Below are 18,067 nucleotides of genomic sequence, written 5' to 3'. Positions count from 1 at the left end.
GGCAAAGTGGGAAAATATAGAAATATATTCCCAATATCTGAATTAGCCTTTTCCCACAAATAAAGGGCACTGAAAAGTATATTCATCATCCTAAATATTAGAAATGTTGACACGCTGTTTCAAAATGCAATGCAGGTAGTGAAAGCATTATATAAGTAAATGCTCTATACACTTTCCAGAAGTCCAGAGATTCCAGTGTCACCTTAATCTACACTTGGATTGAATGTATTGATTCATTTTCTCGACTAGATCATGGCTACACAACTGTTGTGAGGGAGTCTGGAAGGGTTATAACAGATAACCTACTCTCAATTCATGTTTTCTACCTTGCTGCAAAGAATATCAAGGAGGGGAAGGGTTCAGTCGTGCATTTGAAGGAGATATGGCCCAATTCTACCAGAAATTGTGAAAAGTGTAGCCTCTTTGACCTTTTGAGATTATAGATAAAGGTGAAGTAGGACACTTATCAACACCGCTATAATGCAGTGTCATGTGCCAGTATGATTTCAGTTTTACAGCAAGGTGAAAGCATCTGGTTTTATTGTTGTGAGATATTCACAATAGATCCTTCTTGCGCTATCCAGGAAAGCAGTGTGTGTGTCATCAGCAAATCAGCAAACAACTGCAATAATGACAGCATGGTGCTCTAACAACAAACAGAAACAGGGCTTCCTATGTTTTTGTGACTTTCCATCCTATGAGAGACTGCCTGCTTAGTAGTAAACGGCTTGTTGTTTTCCCTGAAACAACCTCGACTGTAAGTAAACCTTTGTTGCTAAAATTGTTGCAGGTGATATGCAGAATCTTTATCTACTGCTTAATATTAGCTAGCCCATTTCTGTAAATAAATCTGTATGTAACAATAGACTGGTAAGAGGCTGTACCATCTCATTCAGTGTGGTAAACTTGTGTGCCTGCAAACAATGCATGATTTGTGCGCAATAATGCAAAATTGACAAAGGAGCCTGTTGGAAAGTGATAGTAAGTGAAGCAGTAGCAGCAGCATCACCAGCTGGTTTGGATGGTGTTGTTTCCTAAGGTAGGAGAGGCTTGTGATAAGCACAGTTCTCGTTCTTCTACAGAGGTTGAGTATAATCTTTGCTGAAACCTCAAGGACAAGAGGTGAAGGCTAGAGGAAATGAAACAGATAAATATCTGAGTGGTGTCTAATTCACTGTCATTTCAGCCCTCCTGGCAGTTTCTCCAAGGAGGGAAGTGATTGGATGTTATAATATTTTGATCTCCAAAAGAGACAGAACAGGATGAATCGTACAAACCACGCCCACCAGAGGGGGAAATCAGCGCCATAATATGCAAGAAAAGGCTTAAATGTTAACAAAATGCCTGTAGCTAGCTAAAAATTAGATTACGGCATGTAAAAGGATTATTTAGCATTATTATTTGTCTACCAAACTCAATATTGTTGGTCTGTCTTTGTGTCCCTGTCCCTTCTCCTTACCTTGCTTGCAAATATAAATCATAGCTTTCTGACTTACCCACATTCCACTATAATAAAATTGCATTCTGTCTAAATGCTTTAACTTAATTTACAGAAATATTGTTTGCCCAAAACTGACATTTGGATATTTGTTTTACCAGTGACAAAATGCTTGTTGCACACATAGGCATACTCAATGTCACAATCACACAGTTTTCCCATTCTTCCTGCTGATGCCTCATGTCTTATTGTCTTCTGGGTTCTGTACCTTGTTGGTAGTGCATGCCACCACATAGCAGCTTTTAGGCACTTTTCTATTTGCTAACAGACGTAAATGACAAGGAGGCACCTTCATGCAATACAAGGTTAATGGAGAGCAATTAATTGTTTTCCCCACTAGACTGGGCGGGACTGTGTTGCTCTACAAGAGCAATATATCTTGTTGCTGCTGTGTTTGGTGTTTGTTCTACAAAGTTGCTGTAATGCCCTGCATAACTTTTATTTTTCTCTTTATTGATCTATTCATGATAAAGTAATTGACAAAAGAAAATTACAGACTACAAACACATCAATAGTTATTCATGACAACCAATAGTCCCTCCTCTCAATCTGGCATCTTCAACACGACACACAGGCCCAACACATACTCCTTTATGGCTAATCAATGTAGTCAGAGGGCCACTTTCACAGGAACATTTTGACAGGAAATCCATCAGCTGAATTGAGTCATGAGGACATAAGTAGTTATTATAGCACAATTAAAAAGTTCCATAATTGCCAAACCTATGACCCCATCGTAGTCTTTGGGGAGGAAAACCTGAAAACTGATTTCAAATATAATCATAATCCTAGTAACACACAATGTTCATTTCTTTGTAGCTTACTAAAAACAGCATCTTCTTTTATGGAATGCCTTCTCCATGTAACTTAAAGTTTTAATTTGGAAATCTAACCACCACACTATTAAAAATGAACTATTAACTAACTATTGTTGTTGTTTCATTATTGTCTACCTCACCATGGGTCTAAGAGAGCAATTTCAATCCTCTATATCTCCTGTACATGTAGCAGAAATGACAATAAAGTTGACTTTGAGTATCATTTCAGTCAGTGAACTTCATGGTCGACTTTTGTTTGTTTTATGTGTTACTTTGAGGAACGTCACAATCTCCTCATCGCTCCACACATATCTGATGTTTTCATCTCTTCAGTGGAAGCTCAGGTGATGTCTGAGTGACATGCCTTTGTTATATCTTCTTTCGATATGCCCACACTTCAGGCAAGCGTAAAAACCTTTTTCTGATATTGAGACTTTTTCATCAATTTCAATATCTAGTATTTCCACCTAGTTTTATACATGACTGGAGACAACAGAGAAGTAGGGCTACAAGCGACCTGAAACCCCAACCTAATACATCCAAGTGTAGCTGTATTACAGAAACTATTATTTCAATTGAATACACAAGAGACTTAAGGGCATGGGTTGAGCATAGCTCTGCGGGTAGAGCGCCCGCCCCCATGTGTTGAGGCTACAGTCCTCGTTGCAGGTGGAACTTCGGGGATCCTGCGTGTCATTCCCCCTCTCTCTGCCTGTTTCCTGTCTCTCTCCACTGTCCTGTACATTAAAGGCAAAAAGCCCGAAAAAATATACTTAAAAAAAAAAAAAAAAAAAAAAAAAAAAAGAGACTTAAGGGCAGATAATAAGAAAATAAGCTATTAGGAGAATACATGTCTAATAGTAAACTGCATCAGATCTGTACTTGTGCTATTTTTCATTGTATGACCCTTTTTTATAACTTAACCATTCATTTTGATTAGAGTCTTTAGCCCCGTTTCCACAAAGGAAGTTCCTGGTAAAAATTTAGGAGGCGGGACTTTTACAGGAATGTCCTTTCACTCTGTCCTCTCAGCCGTTGTGTCTCCATAATAGGACCAAGATAGGACTCACCGGACTCTGACGACAACAAGGAGGTAAACATGGCAGGAGCTGAGGTGGTTGCTGCGTTTCTGGTTTGTGTGTTCGTGTCTATGGCGATGGACGCTATGAACTTTTTTCCAGCGGTGTACAGTAGATGCTTTCTACTACTGTTCGTCCTCTACTGGGTTTTCAAAAATGCTGCTTATTTTAGCGCTTTTTGTTTACGCAACATCCAGCTTTGAGTATACCCAATCAACGCAGAGTAAACTTCAAGCCCCACCAAGCCCCACCAAGCCCCACCCTGTCTCGGGCCAAACCGAGACAGGGACTCGTTTAGCCCCTGTAAAAGTTCCGGGAGATTGTCCCTCGGGGGGAGGTTCCTGCTATGGAGTCACGCACCAACGACCCCGGCCCCGTAAAATTACCCCGAAGTTCCTGCAGGCTTTTAAAGCAGAACACAAAGAACTTGTGCATTATGCGAAAATGTGCAGGGGCAGTGTTGTGTTAACAGCATTCATCAAATATTTTGCTTTGTCTGACAAGAACAAATCACGCTATAAGATAAACCATTACAGAAAATACCTATTTCCCTGTGCAGATGATACTTTACACCACAACTTCAGAGGAGTGCTTTAGATTAAGAATGCTAGAAGTATATGATAATGTATAAAGATAGCGTTCAAAATGGCTTTTCATTTAAATGTTGTGAGGGACTTATAGTATCTTTGAAACACAAATAAACTAGAGGAAGAAAAAATTAAACAGTTGCCAAAGCTTTACATTCCCTCAGAGTCATTATAGATAATTCATTATAAAATAACTAAATAATTTTCATTGTCTAAGATAAAATGAAAGAGTGACAAGGGAGCATAAATTACACTCACAGACTTTGTAATTTCTTTTACCAACCGTTAGCAGATATGGGACATACAGTCCTCCCCAGTGTGAGACACTGTCAGACAATGCAAAGTGTACTGTATAGTGTATTCAAATAGTGTAAAGTTACTGAGTATTAAGGGTTCTGCTCTGTGCTATGGAGATAGCAGTGAGAGAACCCCCATTAATCATTTTACAGAAACATGACAACACCAAGGAAGGGAGGTTAAAGGATAATAACAATACACTGGAGAAAAAAAGGACATTCAGTAGCAATGGTTCAACAGCCTAGAGAATAAATTCGACTTCATAGGAATAGATTATCAGTTTTTTAAAAACTCGAAAAATAATAAAGAATAGTCTCTCGAAATGCATTGTGTGCTGAGTTTTTATGTAGGTTAATTGCTCGATGTGTATCAGTTGGGAGAAAGAAAAATGCTATCTTTCTGAATGGAGGTTCACCGGGGTGAAAAAGAACAATCATTTGCACAACAGCGAGCAACAACCTTGGGGATTTAGAGAGACTGACTTGGGGTGTTTTTCCACTGTCAAATTACTGAGTGAGAGGTCGCTAAGAGATGACAAGGGCGAAAAAATGTTTTCCATATCATCACTCTGAAAAAAAATCCCCCAAGAGACTTGATGGATCACTCAATCAATTACCAAGGCAAGGACCAGAGATGCTTGCCCGGATGCCCGCTTGGCCCTGCTGAAGTGGCACACCTGGGTCAAAGACACAGCTGTATCAGTCATGATTGCAGCTGCTTAACACCACAGGGCACAGCTCAATGGTGAATTTAACCCTGACAGGAGGGGCTGTGCAGAGAGCATGTAATGGCTCTCCTCTGAGAAGCTAAATATACCGATAAGTAGCCAGATTACATCCCATCATTAAGACAAGAGCTGTGAATGTCAGGCAGACCTCCTTAACAGTGTATCAATGTTGTTTGATCAAGGTGTAAAAAGAATAAATGTTTAAATCCTCATGTAAATACAACATCTGTACAGACTACTCTCAAACTTAGGTAAACACACTGCACAGTGTAAGTGTTTAACAATGAGATTAGGGAGCTCATCCATTGCAGACGCATATCCAAATGATCTAATTGTTTAACCCGTAAATATTATTACATTATGTAAATTGCTCCTGAAGACTTTAGAGTCTTTGGTTGCAGCCACACATCTTTGTGTAGGTGGATATACACCATGGTGGCCTGTATTGTATAGTTATTATGAACCATACTTATTAACTTCAGTAGGTAGAGTAGCATTTTAAAGCCTTTCATTAAGTTATCGATACATTCTATACAGTATGAATAATATATATAATACAGAAACAGTTGTTAAAGAAAATTATTAAAGAATATAGCAGAACATTGTGTCTCCACTACTTTAAGAAAATAAAACACATTACAGCTCTCTTCCTTCTTCCCTTGGTTGTGGTACATGACATTATCTTCTTCCTGCTTGTCTCCCCTGTTTGAAAATGAAATTAGTTTAGGCGCCCGTAAACCCAATTACTGGCTAATAGAAGGTATCCGATGTGTCACCATATGTGTAAAAAGGTTGGAGCAGCACCATTGATTTAGGGAGGTCTGATTAGATGTTGTTGGAAAAGTGAGTTTAATTTTTCAGCGACTGACATTACAAACAGCAGTCTAGTTAAACACAAAGGCTTGTACCATTTGATTGATAGAAGGGCAAAAAAGCTGTTAGACAGGTCAAACATAGCCGGAGCTCTGTGGATTCCACAGATGTGTGTCATTCCCATCTGGTATATCATTGTTGGAGTGTTTGCTGTAGATAACAATCACATAAATGTGGTTTGCTTCCAATTTTTTAGGGGATTGAAGGCTTCATAAATTTCAAATGGGAGTCGCTGCCATAAAAAGGACACATTCAAATATAAATCTTCCTAACCAACCTGAAAATCACAGCTTTCTTCCAGAGAGCTTCATTTCATAATGTGATTACTGCTTTTCAAACTCTAGTAGATAAATTACAGTGAGAGCAGGGTCAGCAGATACTTGTGATACATGTCATATATGTCAAAATAAATCATACATTTTCTTATCGTAATCTAAGGCAGCCTGACCTGATAGCTGTATAAAGAAATGGGAGAGAAAATGAACTGAATCCAGTGTCACAGTGTCACACTTTATGAAAAGCCTTTCTAGTGTAAACCTTTTATTGTGCATCCACCACCCACTCTCTGCTTAATATAGGTTAGTTAGGTTTTTGTCAATGGTATAGTTTTACCTAGATTCAAGATTCAATAACTTTATTGTTGGCAATTGTTGCACAGCAGTAAAAGAATACAAGAAAACACAGAACAAAACAGAGTGCATAAAAAATATATGTATACAAGTCAAACAGTTCAAATATGAGAAATTCACATTGAGTTATTGAGATACTGACTTAACCAGAGTAACATCAGAAGGAAAAAAAGAGTGCTTGTATGTTATCTCTTCCATGTTATTATGCAAACAGACACGGGCAGCTTTAGTTGTAGCAAACTTCAAACTTACAACACACATGACAAAATATAATCAATATATTACACTTAACACACAATAGACCTTCACTTGCAACTGGAAAAACATCTCAGCCTATAGTTTGAGTCCAATAACTCTGCCTAGTACTTACAGTACAGTAATTTGATGCAACTCAACTCCCAGTCCCCCATCAGAGTCAGTCTCTTGTGGTTCCAGAGAAAACCCTGTGAACGTGTAGGTCAATATAGTTCCGCAATCCATGCATTTCATTTCAGTTTAATAAGGTGTCACTGTGGTAAATGACTGTTGCATAAGTTGGGCGGTGCTGTCCGCAATCTGCAGGGAATGACTGATAATCAGAGTTATCTCCTGCCATCACCTTTGCCTTGGCATAATACATTTTTGCATTTGTAAATTGAAAAGTGCTGCAGTGTGGTGCCAATAACAGCGATCCAATTCTGTCATCTGTATTTTTTTCCTACCAGATTATTAGACACACAATAACTTCATTAAGTATGACAGGTTTAATCAAATGAATGCCTCTATAATTCATTATAACAGCAGCTCTTTATATGTTCATTTTCATCCACTTGTGGCAGCAACATTTATTCAAACATTGTGTTTTGTCATCATAGTCTACTTCATCTGATTCTGACTCCATGTGTTAGCTCACTCCTATTTTCTACTATAATGACCCTGTGAAATCTTTCAGACTTTATGTCACTACTTTCACTGGAAATGCCTGATAAATGCATTAGAAAATAGACTTATATGGTACTTTTATAGTAGCTTAAAGGAAGATAACCACTGGAAAAACTAAGCCAAAAGTTATCTATTAATTATTATTTATTTGGAAACCAAAAAACATGTTGATTATATAATGATTTAGAAACTCTAAATTGTATTGTGTTGTTACAGTACATTGTTTTTAGGAAATAAATGTATGAAAAATTACATTTCACAGTATTTGAGTATACTTGACTAATATAGAAAATAGACTTGTGAATCTTACTTAAATTGTATTCATAATTTAATAATGGAACTATGATTTAATCATCTATTCAAGTTTTAAGTAGCTTAAAAGGCCCTACTCAAAGGAAAGATTATTCCAACTGTGTCACTGATGTTTTCATTGTACTATAATGTTTCTAATTATGTTGCTCTCTAGAGTCATGGTCAACCTTCCTTCTCTAATAGTTGCACTATTTCCAATTTGTCATACCTGTGGGCCACCTTCAGAGCTGTGGATCCAGAAGAGTCCAGTAGAGTTTTGTCTGCTCCATTCAGCAGTAGAGCCTTCACAATAGGTGCACAGCCATGCTGGGCGGCCAGGTGTAAAGGTGTCACCTTTCTTGAGTTTACTGCATTCACATCCGCATGATGTGATATCAAGTGGAGGACACTTGGGAAACTAACATTACTACAGGCTACATGTAGTGGTGTCCATCCTTCGTTGTCTTCTGTCACATTTGGGTCAGCTTTGGCTGCCAGGAGCTTTGCCACCACTTCTGCCTCGCTCTGGTGGCAGGCGAGGTGGAGCGGGGTCCATCCATTCTCACCTCTAGCGTTCACACAACAGCCCTGATGCTCCAGCTGGACAACGGTGGCTTCATGTCCCTTTAGGGCAGCCAGGTGCATGGGAGTCCAACCTTGAAGGGTCTTGGAGTCTTGGCTGCCCCCATTTGACAATAGTTGCCTGCATATGCCTGTATGACCCTTCAGAGCTGCCAGGTGAAGTGGAGTGTATCCTCTGCCGTCTGCACTGTCAGTACTCGCCCCGCTCTTCACCAACTGTCTGACTACTCTGTTATGGCCTTCCTCAGCTGATAAATGAAGAGCAGTGGAGAGAGAGTGGTCTGTGGCATTGGGATCTGCTCCGTGAGAAAGGAGGAGCTTGGCAATATTCAGATGCCCATAAGCAGAGGCTAGGTGGAGCGGCGTCCTCCCTTGTGCCTCCTCCCTTTCTCCAACTGCTTCGCCTGACAGTCGTGACAACAGCAGGCGGACTACTGTTTCATGTCCATTCTGGCAGGCCAGGTGGAGGGGAATCCAACCAGCTTTTTCGCGGGCATCTGCCACAGCTCCTTTGTCCAGCAGGAGACGGACAGTCCTGTCATCTCCGTTCTGAGCAGCAAAATGAAGCGCTGTCCACTGGTCCTCATCACCCTGGGTGGTATCAGCCCCATGTTCCAGCAACAGAGAGATGATGTCATGAAGCCTAGAGAAAAGAAGTTGCATCTTTAGTGTAAAATATTACATTTAAAGGAATTGTTCACGAAATATAAATGATTCACTTTTTGGCTGATAGTTGGGTAGTTGCTTCCACTTTAAAACATAAAAGGTCTAATCACTACACCCAGTTGTCCCCAGTACACTAAATGTAAGAATAAAAGCTGTTAGCAGGTTTTATAAGCTGTATCAACATTTATTTCATGAGATGGCTACAAAACTCTGCTATTTGTCTGGTCACAAAACATTAGCTTTAAGGAGTAAAATGCCACTCAGCATTATTTTGATATGTAAGAATGTCAAAGACCAGTAGAGCGATCCGTCACTCAATGAACAATCAAGCATTAGTCACAATTTTCCAACTCCACACATTGGAGTCAGATAGCAGTCAAGCACTGAAAAACCAACAGCAGACATAGCAGATAGTAGCAACAGTCAGAATCCCTGATCCTTTTACGTGCAACACATTAATAATTTAATCACCTCAATCAGGATCAGTGAATCTGTGAATTATACAGCTTAGAGGTAGAATGAGTCAACAGGATCATATCTGATATATTCAGCTGTAATTGTCTGATGTGACCTACCAGTGTCTTGTCAGTACTAACATAAATGTAAAACTTAGCTATCATCACTAAATGTAATTAATTGGGATAATGAAAATGTCACTTTACATATCCAAGTTATGTTAACTTGAGCTGCTTTCAACAGGTGAACTCTCTGTGAATCTATTACTATTCACTTTCAACAGAGGAGCAGAATTGTATTTAGTTAGCCTCAGAGAAGCAGACATTTTCAAAATAGCCTGCCTCAAGCACAAACATTTTCTTGTGTAAGTTGTAATAAGCTTTATGCGTTTCCTCATACAGACCTGTGCAGGACAGCAATAACAAGAGGAGTGTAACCTCTGGCGGTCGTACAGTTGACTTCAGCACCCAGGCTCATGACATGCTCCACACTCTCTGCATCCCCGCTGGCTACCGTAAAGTGCAGGAGATTCTTTTTACCTGAAAAGTGTGTGTTTATGTGCTCTCTTTTCACTGACTGTCTGAAACTACTAAAGTCCTTCTTTGACAGGAGAGCGAGGATGCCATCTTTGCTATGTTGGTCATCTGTGAAATGAAAGCAAAGGGAATTATTTGAGATAAAAGATTTCAGGAATTGTGCATGTGGGTTGCAAAAAGTTGTATGAATTTTGTTTTATCAAAGTTGAGTCTACTTCTGTTGTGTACTTCACCTCAGGTGCAACCCATGGTGCAACCACTTCACCTTTATAGAGGCTATATATATGCTATTTTCCTCCTTTTTCGTTCCTTTTTTACCTCAGACATATTGCTTTTGTCCTGTAGGCTCCCTTTTTGTTCATGTAATATCTGCATTACCAACACTGCACACCATTTCTGTTGAGATTTGATGTTAATAATTTAGTTCTCTCTTTACAGAGCTTAAACCACAAACACATTGAAAGGGAATTCTACAGATAAAATAAAATGAAACAGCTCTGCATTCATGAAACTTGGATCTCTGCCTTGTCTATGGGTCCCTTTCACATATATTCAGCCTCTTTGCAGGTGCTATTATATCTTATAATTATTGTCTTGTGCATTAGTGTAGAAAATGCACCTATACAACTTTAAAGGACACTTGCAATGAAAAGATCAATAAAAACGCACTTGCAAATCATCTCTTCAATAATCTATTCCACTGTTTCATAGAGAGGATCCAAGAGGCTTATTCTCCCTCTCACATTGATATTTGACTCTGCTTCTCAATACTAAAGGTAATATTAAAAATGTGACAGCACTGTAAATAGCACTTTTTAAATGTCAGCCCTCCAGGCTTTGTACTGCATTGAACACGGTTTTCCGTCCTTCTCTACCCATGCATTCACCTGAGGGAAGGTCAGGCATCTCAGGCATAGAAATCTAAAATGTAAAAGAAAGAAGATACTTCATAACTTATTATCTGTGACATCAATCTTGACAAGTGGTTAATATGCAAATATACACACACCATTAATATCAGTTTGTGAGAATGGGCGCTAAAGGGTAAGAATGACTCAACAGTTAAATAGCCACTGTGTTAATGACTGCATACACAATATGCCCTGAATTATTAAAATGATTTGTGTGTACTTTTCTCTTTCTCATTCTGTGATGAAAACTGAAGAATATACTACAGTGTCATAAAATGTATGTAAAATATTAAACAGAACTAACTTTATACACAGGAGAAACCACATAGCTGTAATCTGATTTCTTTTCCTTGTCATCATTGCTGTAACACTGGACGGGTCCTGGGATCTGTAGGACTTCACTCAGAGCCTCCGTTTTCCTCACAGTGTCTGCAAACAAAACAGGACTGTTCTGAATTTGCTTAATCAAACAAATGTATTCCTACGCTTGCAGCTCTGAAGCCCAGTACGATCTTTTCATAATTGCAACTCTACAGAGAATGAACCGTCATGCATGACTTATGGGTAACACTGAGTTTTTGAGAACATCTTACACTGCGATAGCTATTGAGTATGAATAAACATGACACCAATTTATATTCATTAACATGACTTCTCAAGCCATAAGAGCTTGTCTAAACAAAGGTAATCCTCTTGTGTAAATAATTTGATCTTATTTGAATGTATGCATTTCACTCAAGTATTACATTCACTGAGTGAGCAATTGACTACTTGTTAACTGTTGATGATAACACACAAGGCCCAGGGGGGAGAATGTGGCTGTGGTCTTCGCCATGTAAACATCTAGACAATTGGTACCAGCACCATGTGGATCAAAAGGACAAATGACAAATGCCTTTTATAACTACAGATTAAAACATTAATGTTTCAACATGATGTTAAGTTGTCTTTTTGTTTGACACACTTTTTTTTTTCTCCTGAAATGCATTTCTACAGAAAAAACAAATTCAATCAATGTTGATATTCTCATTAAAGGGAAAATAATTCATATAGTTATAGAACGTCTCGGCTACACAGACTCAAATATTAATTTCACTGAGATGTTAAAATGACAAAAGCAATTAAACATGACGTTAGATCATTTTGACTAATCATCTCTCTATAGATGCAGCAGCCAAGATATTAGGGCATATTATGATGTGTAGTGTGGTGCATATTGAGAGCTGGTTCAGGATATTGTAATTATTATTAATATGATTCATGTCATTATTGATGGAGCTTAGAACATTTTTGGATTTTCTAAATGTGTGTCATGTGTATGTGAGATTTTAAATAACCTGGATCATTCTCTACAACAGGTCTTAAAACATCATTAAATCTTATCTGCCTACTAGTACTGTTCTTTTTCCTCACAAGGCCTTTGAGCAGTCAGCTTTTTTCTGTCAAGCCACAACTCAGCAGTTCTTTAGATCAGTGAACGACCACAAGAGTTGCATTTCCTTCGAGAGCTTTAAAAGCAAATTAGAAAGCTGGCTGAAAACAATTCAATTCAGCAATTAAGTATTTGTACCTAAGAACTGGGGCCTCTTCTTGGGATCCTGGTCCCAGCACTGCTTCATGATGCTGATCATCTGATCACACTCATGTGGCTTCCGTTCAGGAAACATCTCCATGCAGGGTCTTTTGCCATGTGACACCTGTAAGAGCACTGTGGTCATGCTGCACCCTGGACCCACAAACAGATGCCAGAAAGAAGATTCAAAACCCAAATTATATTGTGTATTTATGATGAGAATATTTTTCCTCCACTTCAAAATCGTGTGACAGCATTACACATTTATATGCAACATTTCTGTTGAGAGTTTTGTGATGGTCTGGCAGATGCTGCTTAATCAGTGACAGTGACAGTGACGGGTGTGCATCATTAGGTGCAGTAAACAGTGAGTCATAGGCATTGTCAAGTTTAGATACGAAAGATAAAACTGTTAAGTAGTAGATTATATTCTGTGTAATTTGGTGCATTCATGGCTGTGCGTGTTTGTCCATAGAAAATTGTAATTGTCAGCAGTGACAGACAAATTCTACATCAGTGTTGGTCTACAGCATATGCTTTGAAAGCTTTATTATCAGTCCAGGTAGAAGCAGCGTAGAAAAGCCAGTCACTGCTCAGTTGAGATGGATGAGGGAATAGAGTAAGTGGTGGCTTGCTACAGTATAAGGCTGCAGATTAGTTTCTTGTTTTACTTTAGCTTAAGTTATTTTTGTTGAATTTCAGAGTTCATTTTTACCTCTGGTTCATTAATATTTTAGTTAAGAAACATTACCTTTTTTCCCACATACTCCTGCCAGCTGACCTGCTTCATCAGCATCCCTTTAAAAGCCAAACAACACCATCTGCCACCATATGTTTGGCACCACTAGACCCATCATATATTTTGTATGAAAAAGTTTGGTAAAGCTAATTATAGCTGTTCAGTAAATGTAGTGAAGTGAAAAGTACAATAATTCCCTCTGAACTGTAGTGAAGTCAAAGTCTAAAATGGAAACACTCAGGTACAGATCCTAAAATCTGTACTTAAACACAGCACTGTCATAAATTAATTTCATTCTACAATTGTAAAATGAACCCAAGAAACACTGAGATGAAAGGAGATTCACATGTATGCTGTTTAAAGTGAGAATATTGTGTTACATGACCTTTGCCAGACTGCTTGCTGAAATAACATCTATAAATCTATTTAATGTGAAGCTGTGATGCATTTCTAATTAATTAAAGCCTACCTGCATATGGTTTCTGTTGTGTCAAAATCTCCCACATCACAATACCAAAGCTGTAGATCAAAGCAAAAAGAAGAACTTCAGTCCTAATTTCCCACTTTCATCTATGCTGCTCATTTTGATAATGAAATTGTTTTTGTCGTATAAAAGCATAGTTCTTTAATGATAAAATAACCCCACTGAAAATAAAAGGGTATGAAAGAAAGTCAGACATGGGCAAAAAAAAAGGAGTATATCCTTGAAACTTGTGATGGAGTTAAATGATATACAGTAGAGAACAAGGTTACGCTATGTGAATTGTGGATTGTGCACTGAATCAGAGAAAAGGCGGTGACTCTGATGGTGCAATTTTCAAAAATGCCCTTGGCTAGTCACCTGTAAACATCAAAGGTGGTTCCTGGAGGATCAGGGCACTGTGTGAAAGTCTCTGGAGGAATGTAACTTATGTTCCCTCTTGCTGTCAGATGCTCCATGAACAACTTCTTGTTCATTCCCTCCTCCCAATGGATTAAACCAAAATCTGAAATCTTAGTAGAAAAACAGTGCATGGAGTACTGTCAACTTGTCAGGGATTAGCATACATTACTCAGCAGAGCTCACAAATATCAACAGATCACAGTGAACATTGACAGTTTCATTGTGTTGTTTTCTATGTGTTTCACTGACCTTGACATGCAGATGATCGTCTATTAGGATGTTGGACAACTTGAGGTTAAGATGGAGGAGTGGGGGTTGCATGCTGTGGAGGAAATTCATACCCATGGATGCCTCATAAATCATCTGGAACTTCTTTGGCCACATCAAAGTGTGACTGGCTAGGAGATTGTTCAGCGATCCATTACTCATGTACTCCATCACCATGGCAGTCGCGTCACTGCACAATCCGTAGATGGACACTATGTACTTGAATTTCACAGCAGCTATGTTGGCCACCTCGTCAATAATTCTCCTGTGACAGAAAAATGCTTTTTAATGCTTTGGATATTATTAAGAGGTATTTTAAACTTTGACCACTGAAAATATTTTCTCCCGTATCAAACATTTAATACAAAGATTAAAGGTAGAATATGTAGAATGAGCAGAACAACGCCATCTAATGTCTCGAGATCGTAGTCGCAACAACCAAAAAGTAATTCCAGCAGTCGGGTTGCCAGGTCCGGTGCCGGATTTTATTTTAGCTCTAACTCTGTAAATATACCACTTTATCAACATGTCTAACCTTTTTAGGCGAGAAAGAAGCCCTTTAGATCCACAATGTGATGCTAATTTGTCCAAATAACATCTGCTTAAAGTTTTGTTCCTGCGAATTCGGAGCCACTCAAGTTAGCCGTAGCGAGTAACGCACTTCCGGTCATTTTCACAAAATAAAACACCCGTTGCCTTTTATTATTGAGAAAACCATAACGATAGAGTTGGTGCTTTTATTTTGAAAACAGGAAGCGAACATACCCTCGCTGTAACTGACTTGAAACCACCGAGGTACATTACATTTTCTTTTTACATTTCGTTTTACAGTCTATGATTGTAACGCCAGTGGGAGTAGCAGCAATGTCTCTGCATGTACTGCCTAATCCTAAACACCGATTGGCTTGTGTGTGGTGTCGTCAGAAGCAGGGGAGGCTCACGGTCGAAAACATCTAGTCACGTGTACTCTGAGATGGACGCGCAGGTCAGGAAATGACGTAAAAGGGACCGTGTATGGTTTGTTATTTGTGTTATTACATTACGTGTTGGACTAAATACATGTTGACATATTGAGGAAAATATTCCGGTTTTATGGAAACGGATTTCATATTTCACAAGAATGGATACTTGGCGAGCTGTACAGAAAGTCCTGTGTCACAAGATGATCGTTGTGGATAAAGGGAAGACTTTGAAGGTATGTAGGCATTATAGCTTTTCTCACTTAGCTGAGTGGCTAGCCGAGCTAATCGCTAATACTATTACGGCTGTGAGCAACCATATAAGTCGTGAGTGGTCTTGAATGAATCAGAACAATCTAAGCTTTCCAACAATGTACGGCATGAGTATATATGTTTAAGGGTTGGTGTTTAAAACATTCAGAAGAACGTGTGGCTACCTCCTAACATCCGTCCCGTCCCGTGAAAGGAACAGCGTGCGTTAAGAGGTTAATGATCAAATATCAAAATCCGAATAGCGTCAGAAAGTCAACCCACTCTCCACATTTCCATTGCTACCGTTTTAATACTTCATGGTACACAAACAAATAGCATCTCATATGAAAGCTAAGACCCTGGCGAGTTCAACAGTACCACTATTATTGCGCTAAAAACTCAGTGAACCAGCAGCATACAAAGGTAAACAACCACTTATTTACAGCGACTAACAGATATTCTGTCTTACCTTCGAAGTTTTTTGATGAAAAGTTGTACTTGAGAGCAAAAAACGCTGGTTTTAGTAAGTCCAACACGGCCGTGTTTGTTTACAACTCCATTTCACCCAGTGCCAGCCTACAGTAGCTGCACCGGAACAACAGACAACCCTGGCAACCCGCAATTCCGGCCGCTAAATGGCTGGTACAGTGTACACAGAACGTGTCAGAACAACCCGTCAAAAATTTTTAAAAATATTAATTCAGACTAAATATTTTTTTTTATGGAAAAGCAATACTTTCATTCTGTACCCCTCAAAACGCCCTGTGGCTGTATTATTTTTTTTTTAAATATAGCTTTTAATAAATATTCTACATATTCAACCTTTAATGACACCAAAAGATGTCAATGTTAAGGTCAATATTATTAGTACACAACTCACAATTAGTACGCCAATATGCTAATACACTGGTGTAAAGCAGCAGAGTTATAGGCAAGCTGTGCTATATTTAACATTTTCAAGTCCCACCTGTAAAAGTTGTTTGCACACAAGGTTGTGTCAAAGCTTTTCAGGGCACATTTTTCCCGCCAGAGCTTGAGCTTGACTTGGTACACTTGACCAAATCTGCATTCTGCCACTTTAATCCAGTCAGCCTCAAAGTCGTCCTTCTTGAAGTTCCTGAACTCCCGAGGCGATCCATCAAGGCAATCCATAATATTCTCTGACACAAGCCCCCCTTAAATCATTATCTAATCCTACAAACAAGGTTTATCCTCCAGATCAACATCGATCAGAAGCACCACAGGAGCTTTGTCTCACGCAAGTTGAGGTGAGGTTGTAAAACAAGGATACACATTAGAATCAGTGGCAGCTGTCAGGGTGAATGCATGTGGAGTCACAAATCGTTGATCTGTGGGAGGAGTTGTGGCAGAGAACCTGTTTACACTGCAATGTGGCAAAGCTGGTTTTTAGCTACTCAAACTGCTGACATAGCTTTCAGTCTTACAGGTAAACTGTATACTTCCTTATCTTTACGCTCCAATTCCAGGACTGACCCACATTCCATCTGAATGGAAAACTGAGCAATTCCTGAGAAATATATTGATTCATCACCTACACAGTATCACTTATGATAGTTGAACCCATTGTAAATTGTGTGTATATGTAGTAAATGATCTGCTTAATGAGCCTTCTACTTCTATCAAATAGCACTTTAACAAGGCACTTAACCCCCAGCAGCTAGAGTTGAACGGCTCACTGGTATGCAATCTGAGTATGAGAATTCCTGGAAACACTAGGGTGCATGTATGTGTGTTTGTGTATGTGTAAAAGATATTCATCATGCAGTGGAGACATAAATCTAATCTCTCTAACATGTGGAGACTGGACTCCCTTTTAATGACAAAAAACAAGTCACCATAATGTAAATCATACAATTTTAGAGTTAAGACATACCTACATAGGGTTACGGTTAGGGTAAGAAATGAAAGTAAATCAATGAAATGTCATCTGGAGCAAATGAATGAAAGAATGAATGAATGAACATAGTTTATATAACACCTTCCATATAGTTAACAAAATGCAGCTCAAAGTGCTTTAAAATTCAACAGCAAGTTTAAACAAGACTGGGTCAAAACCTAGACTGCGTTTCTTTAGTACTCACACTTCCCCCTCAGCCCTTGGTATGACGTAACAGCACGGAGGCCACAAGGAGGGCAGAGGGAAAGTGGAGCTGGGGATGTGAAATGTGTAAAATGCTTGCAGTCATTAGGCTCAACCTAATGAAAAGCTCCGTCTCTTCTTCTATTTCTTTCTTCTTCACTATTGCATCCCCTAACAATACTGATACAATGTGAAAATGGTTTACCAAAACGTTATCATTAGATAACGTGAGTAGTTCTGAATGCAAATAATGGGGAATTGTAACATTTCAATCAGGACAGACTTCAATATTAAGTGATAATAATATTATTGGACATGCATAATGGTAAATGGTAAATTGACTGCATTTATACAGCGCCTTTTGGGTCTTCCAACCACTCAAAGCACTTTACACTTCATGACAACATTCACCCATTCACACA

The 18,067-nt window shown here is 38.8% G+C and overlaps 1 protein-coding gene across 1 annotated transcript; it reads right to left on the bottom strand.

Moving 5' to 3' along the window:
- Window positions 1-7,788: 7,788 nt before the first annotated feature.
- ankk1 (ankyrin repeat and kinase domain containing 1) lies at window positions 7,789-16,700 on the bottom strand. Its single transcript, XM_053321291.1, has 9 exons — window positions 16,512-16,700; window positions 14,316-14,598; window positions 14,025-14,176; window positions 13,653-13,702; window positions 12,442-12,597; window positions 11,176-11,300; window positions 10,848-10,881; window positions 9,828-10,068; window positions 7,789-8,945 (listed from the first exon to the last, which is right to left on the bottom strand). The coding sequence occupies exons 1-9, from the start codon at window positions 16,694-16,696 to the stop codon at window positions 7,904-7,906; spliced, it is 2,268 nt and encodes a 755-aa protein (XP_053177266.1). The 5' UTR covers window positions 16,697-16,700; the 3' UTR covers window positions 7,789-7,903.
- Window positions 16,701-18,067: the final 1,367 nt, after the last annotated feature.

This window comes from Scomber japonicus, chromosome 6 (assembly GCF_027409825.1).
Source record: "Scomber japonicus isolate fScoJap1 chromosome 6, fScoJap1.pri, whole genome shotgun sequence".
Lineage (NCBI taxonomy): Eukaryota > Metazoa > Chordata > Actinopteri > Scombriformes > Scombridae > Scomber > Scomber japonicus.
Note: the sequence above shows the minus strand (reverse complement) of the source record. Positions and strands in the feature narration are given on the sequence as shown.

Bases quoted from the DNA above. Each gene is read 5' to 3' on its own strand.
- ankk1 (XM_053321291.1), bottom strand. From the start codon at position 16,696: ATGGATTGCCTTGATGGATCGCCTCGGGAGTTCAGGAACTTCAAGAAG. The intron at 13,703-14,024 runs GTGACTAGCCAA...TTTGATCTACAG, and splicing joins ACCACCTTTGATGTTTACAG to CTTTGGTATTGTGATGTGGG. The intron at 11,301-12,441 runs GTACAAATACTT...TTTTGTTTGCAG, and splicing joins GAAGAGGCCCCAGTTCTTAG to ACACTGTGAGGAAAACGGAG.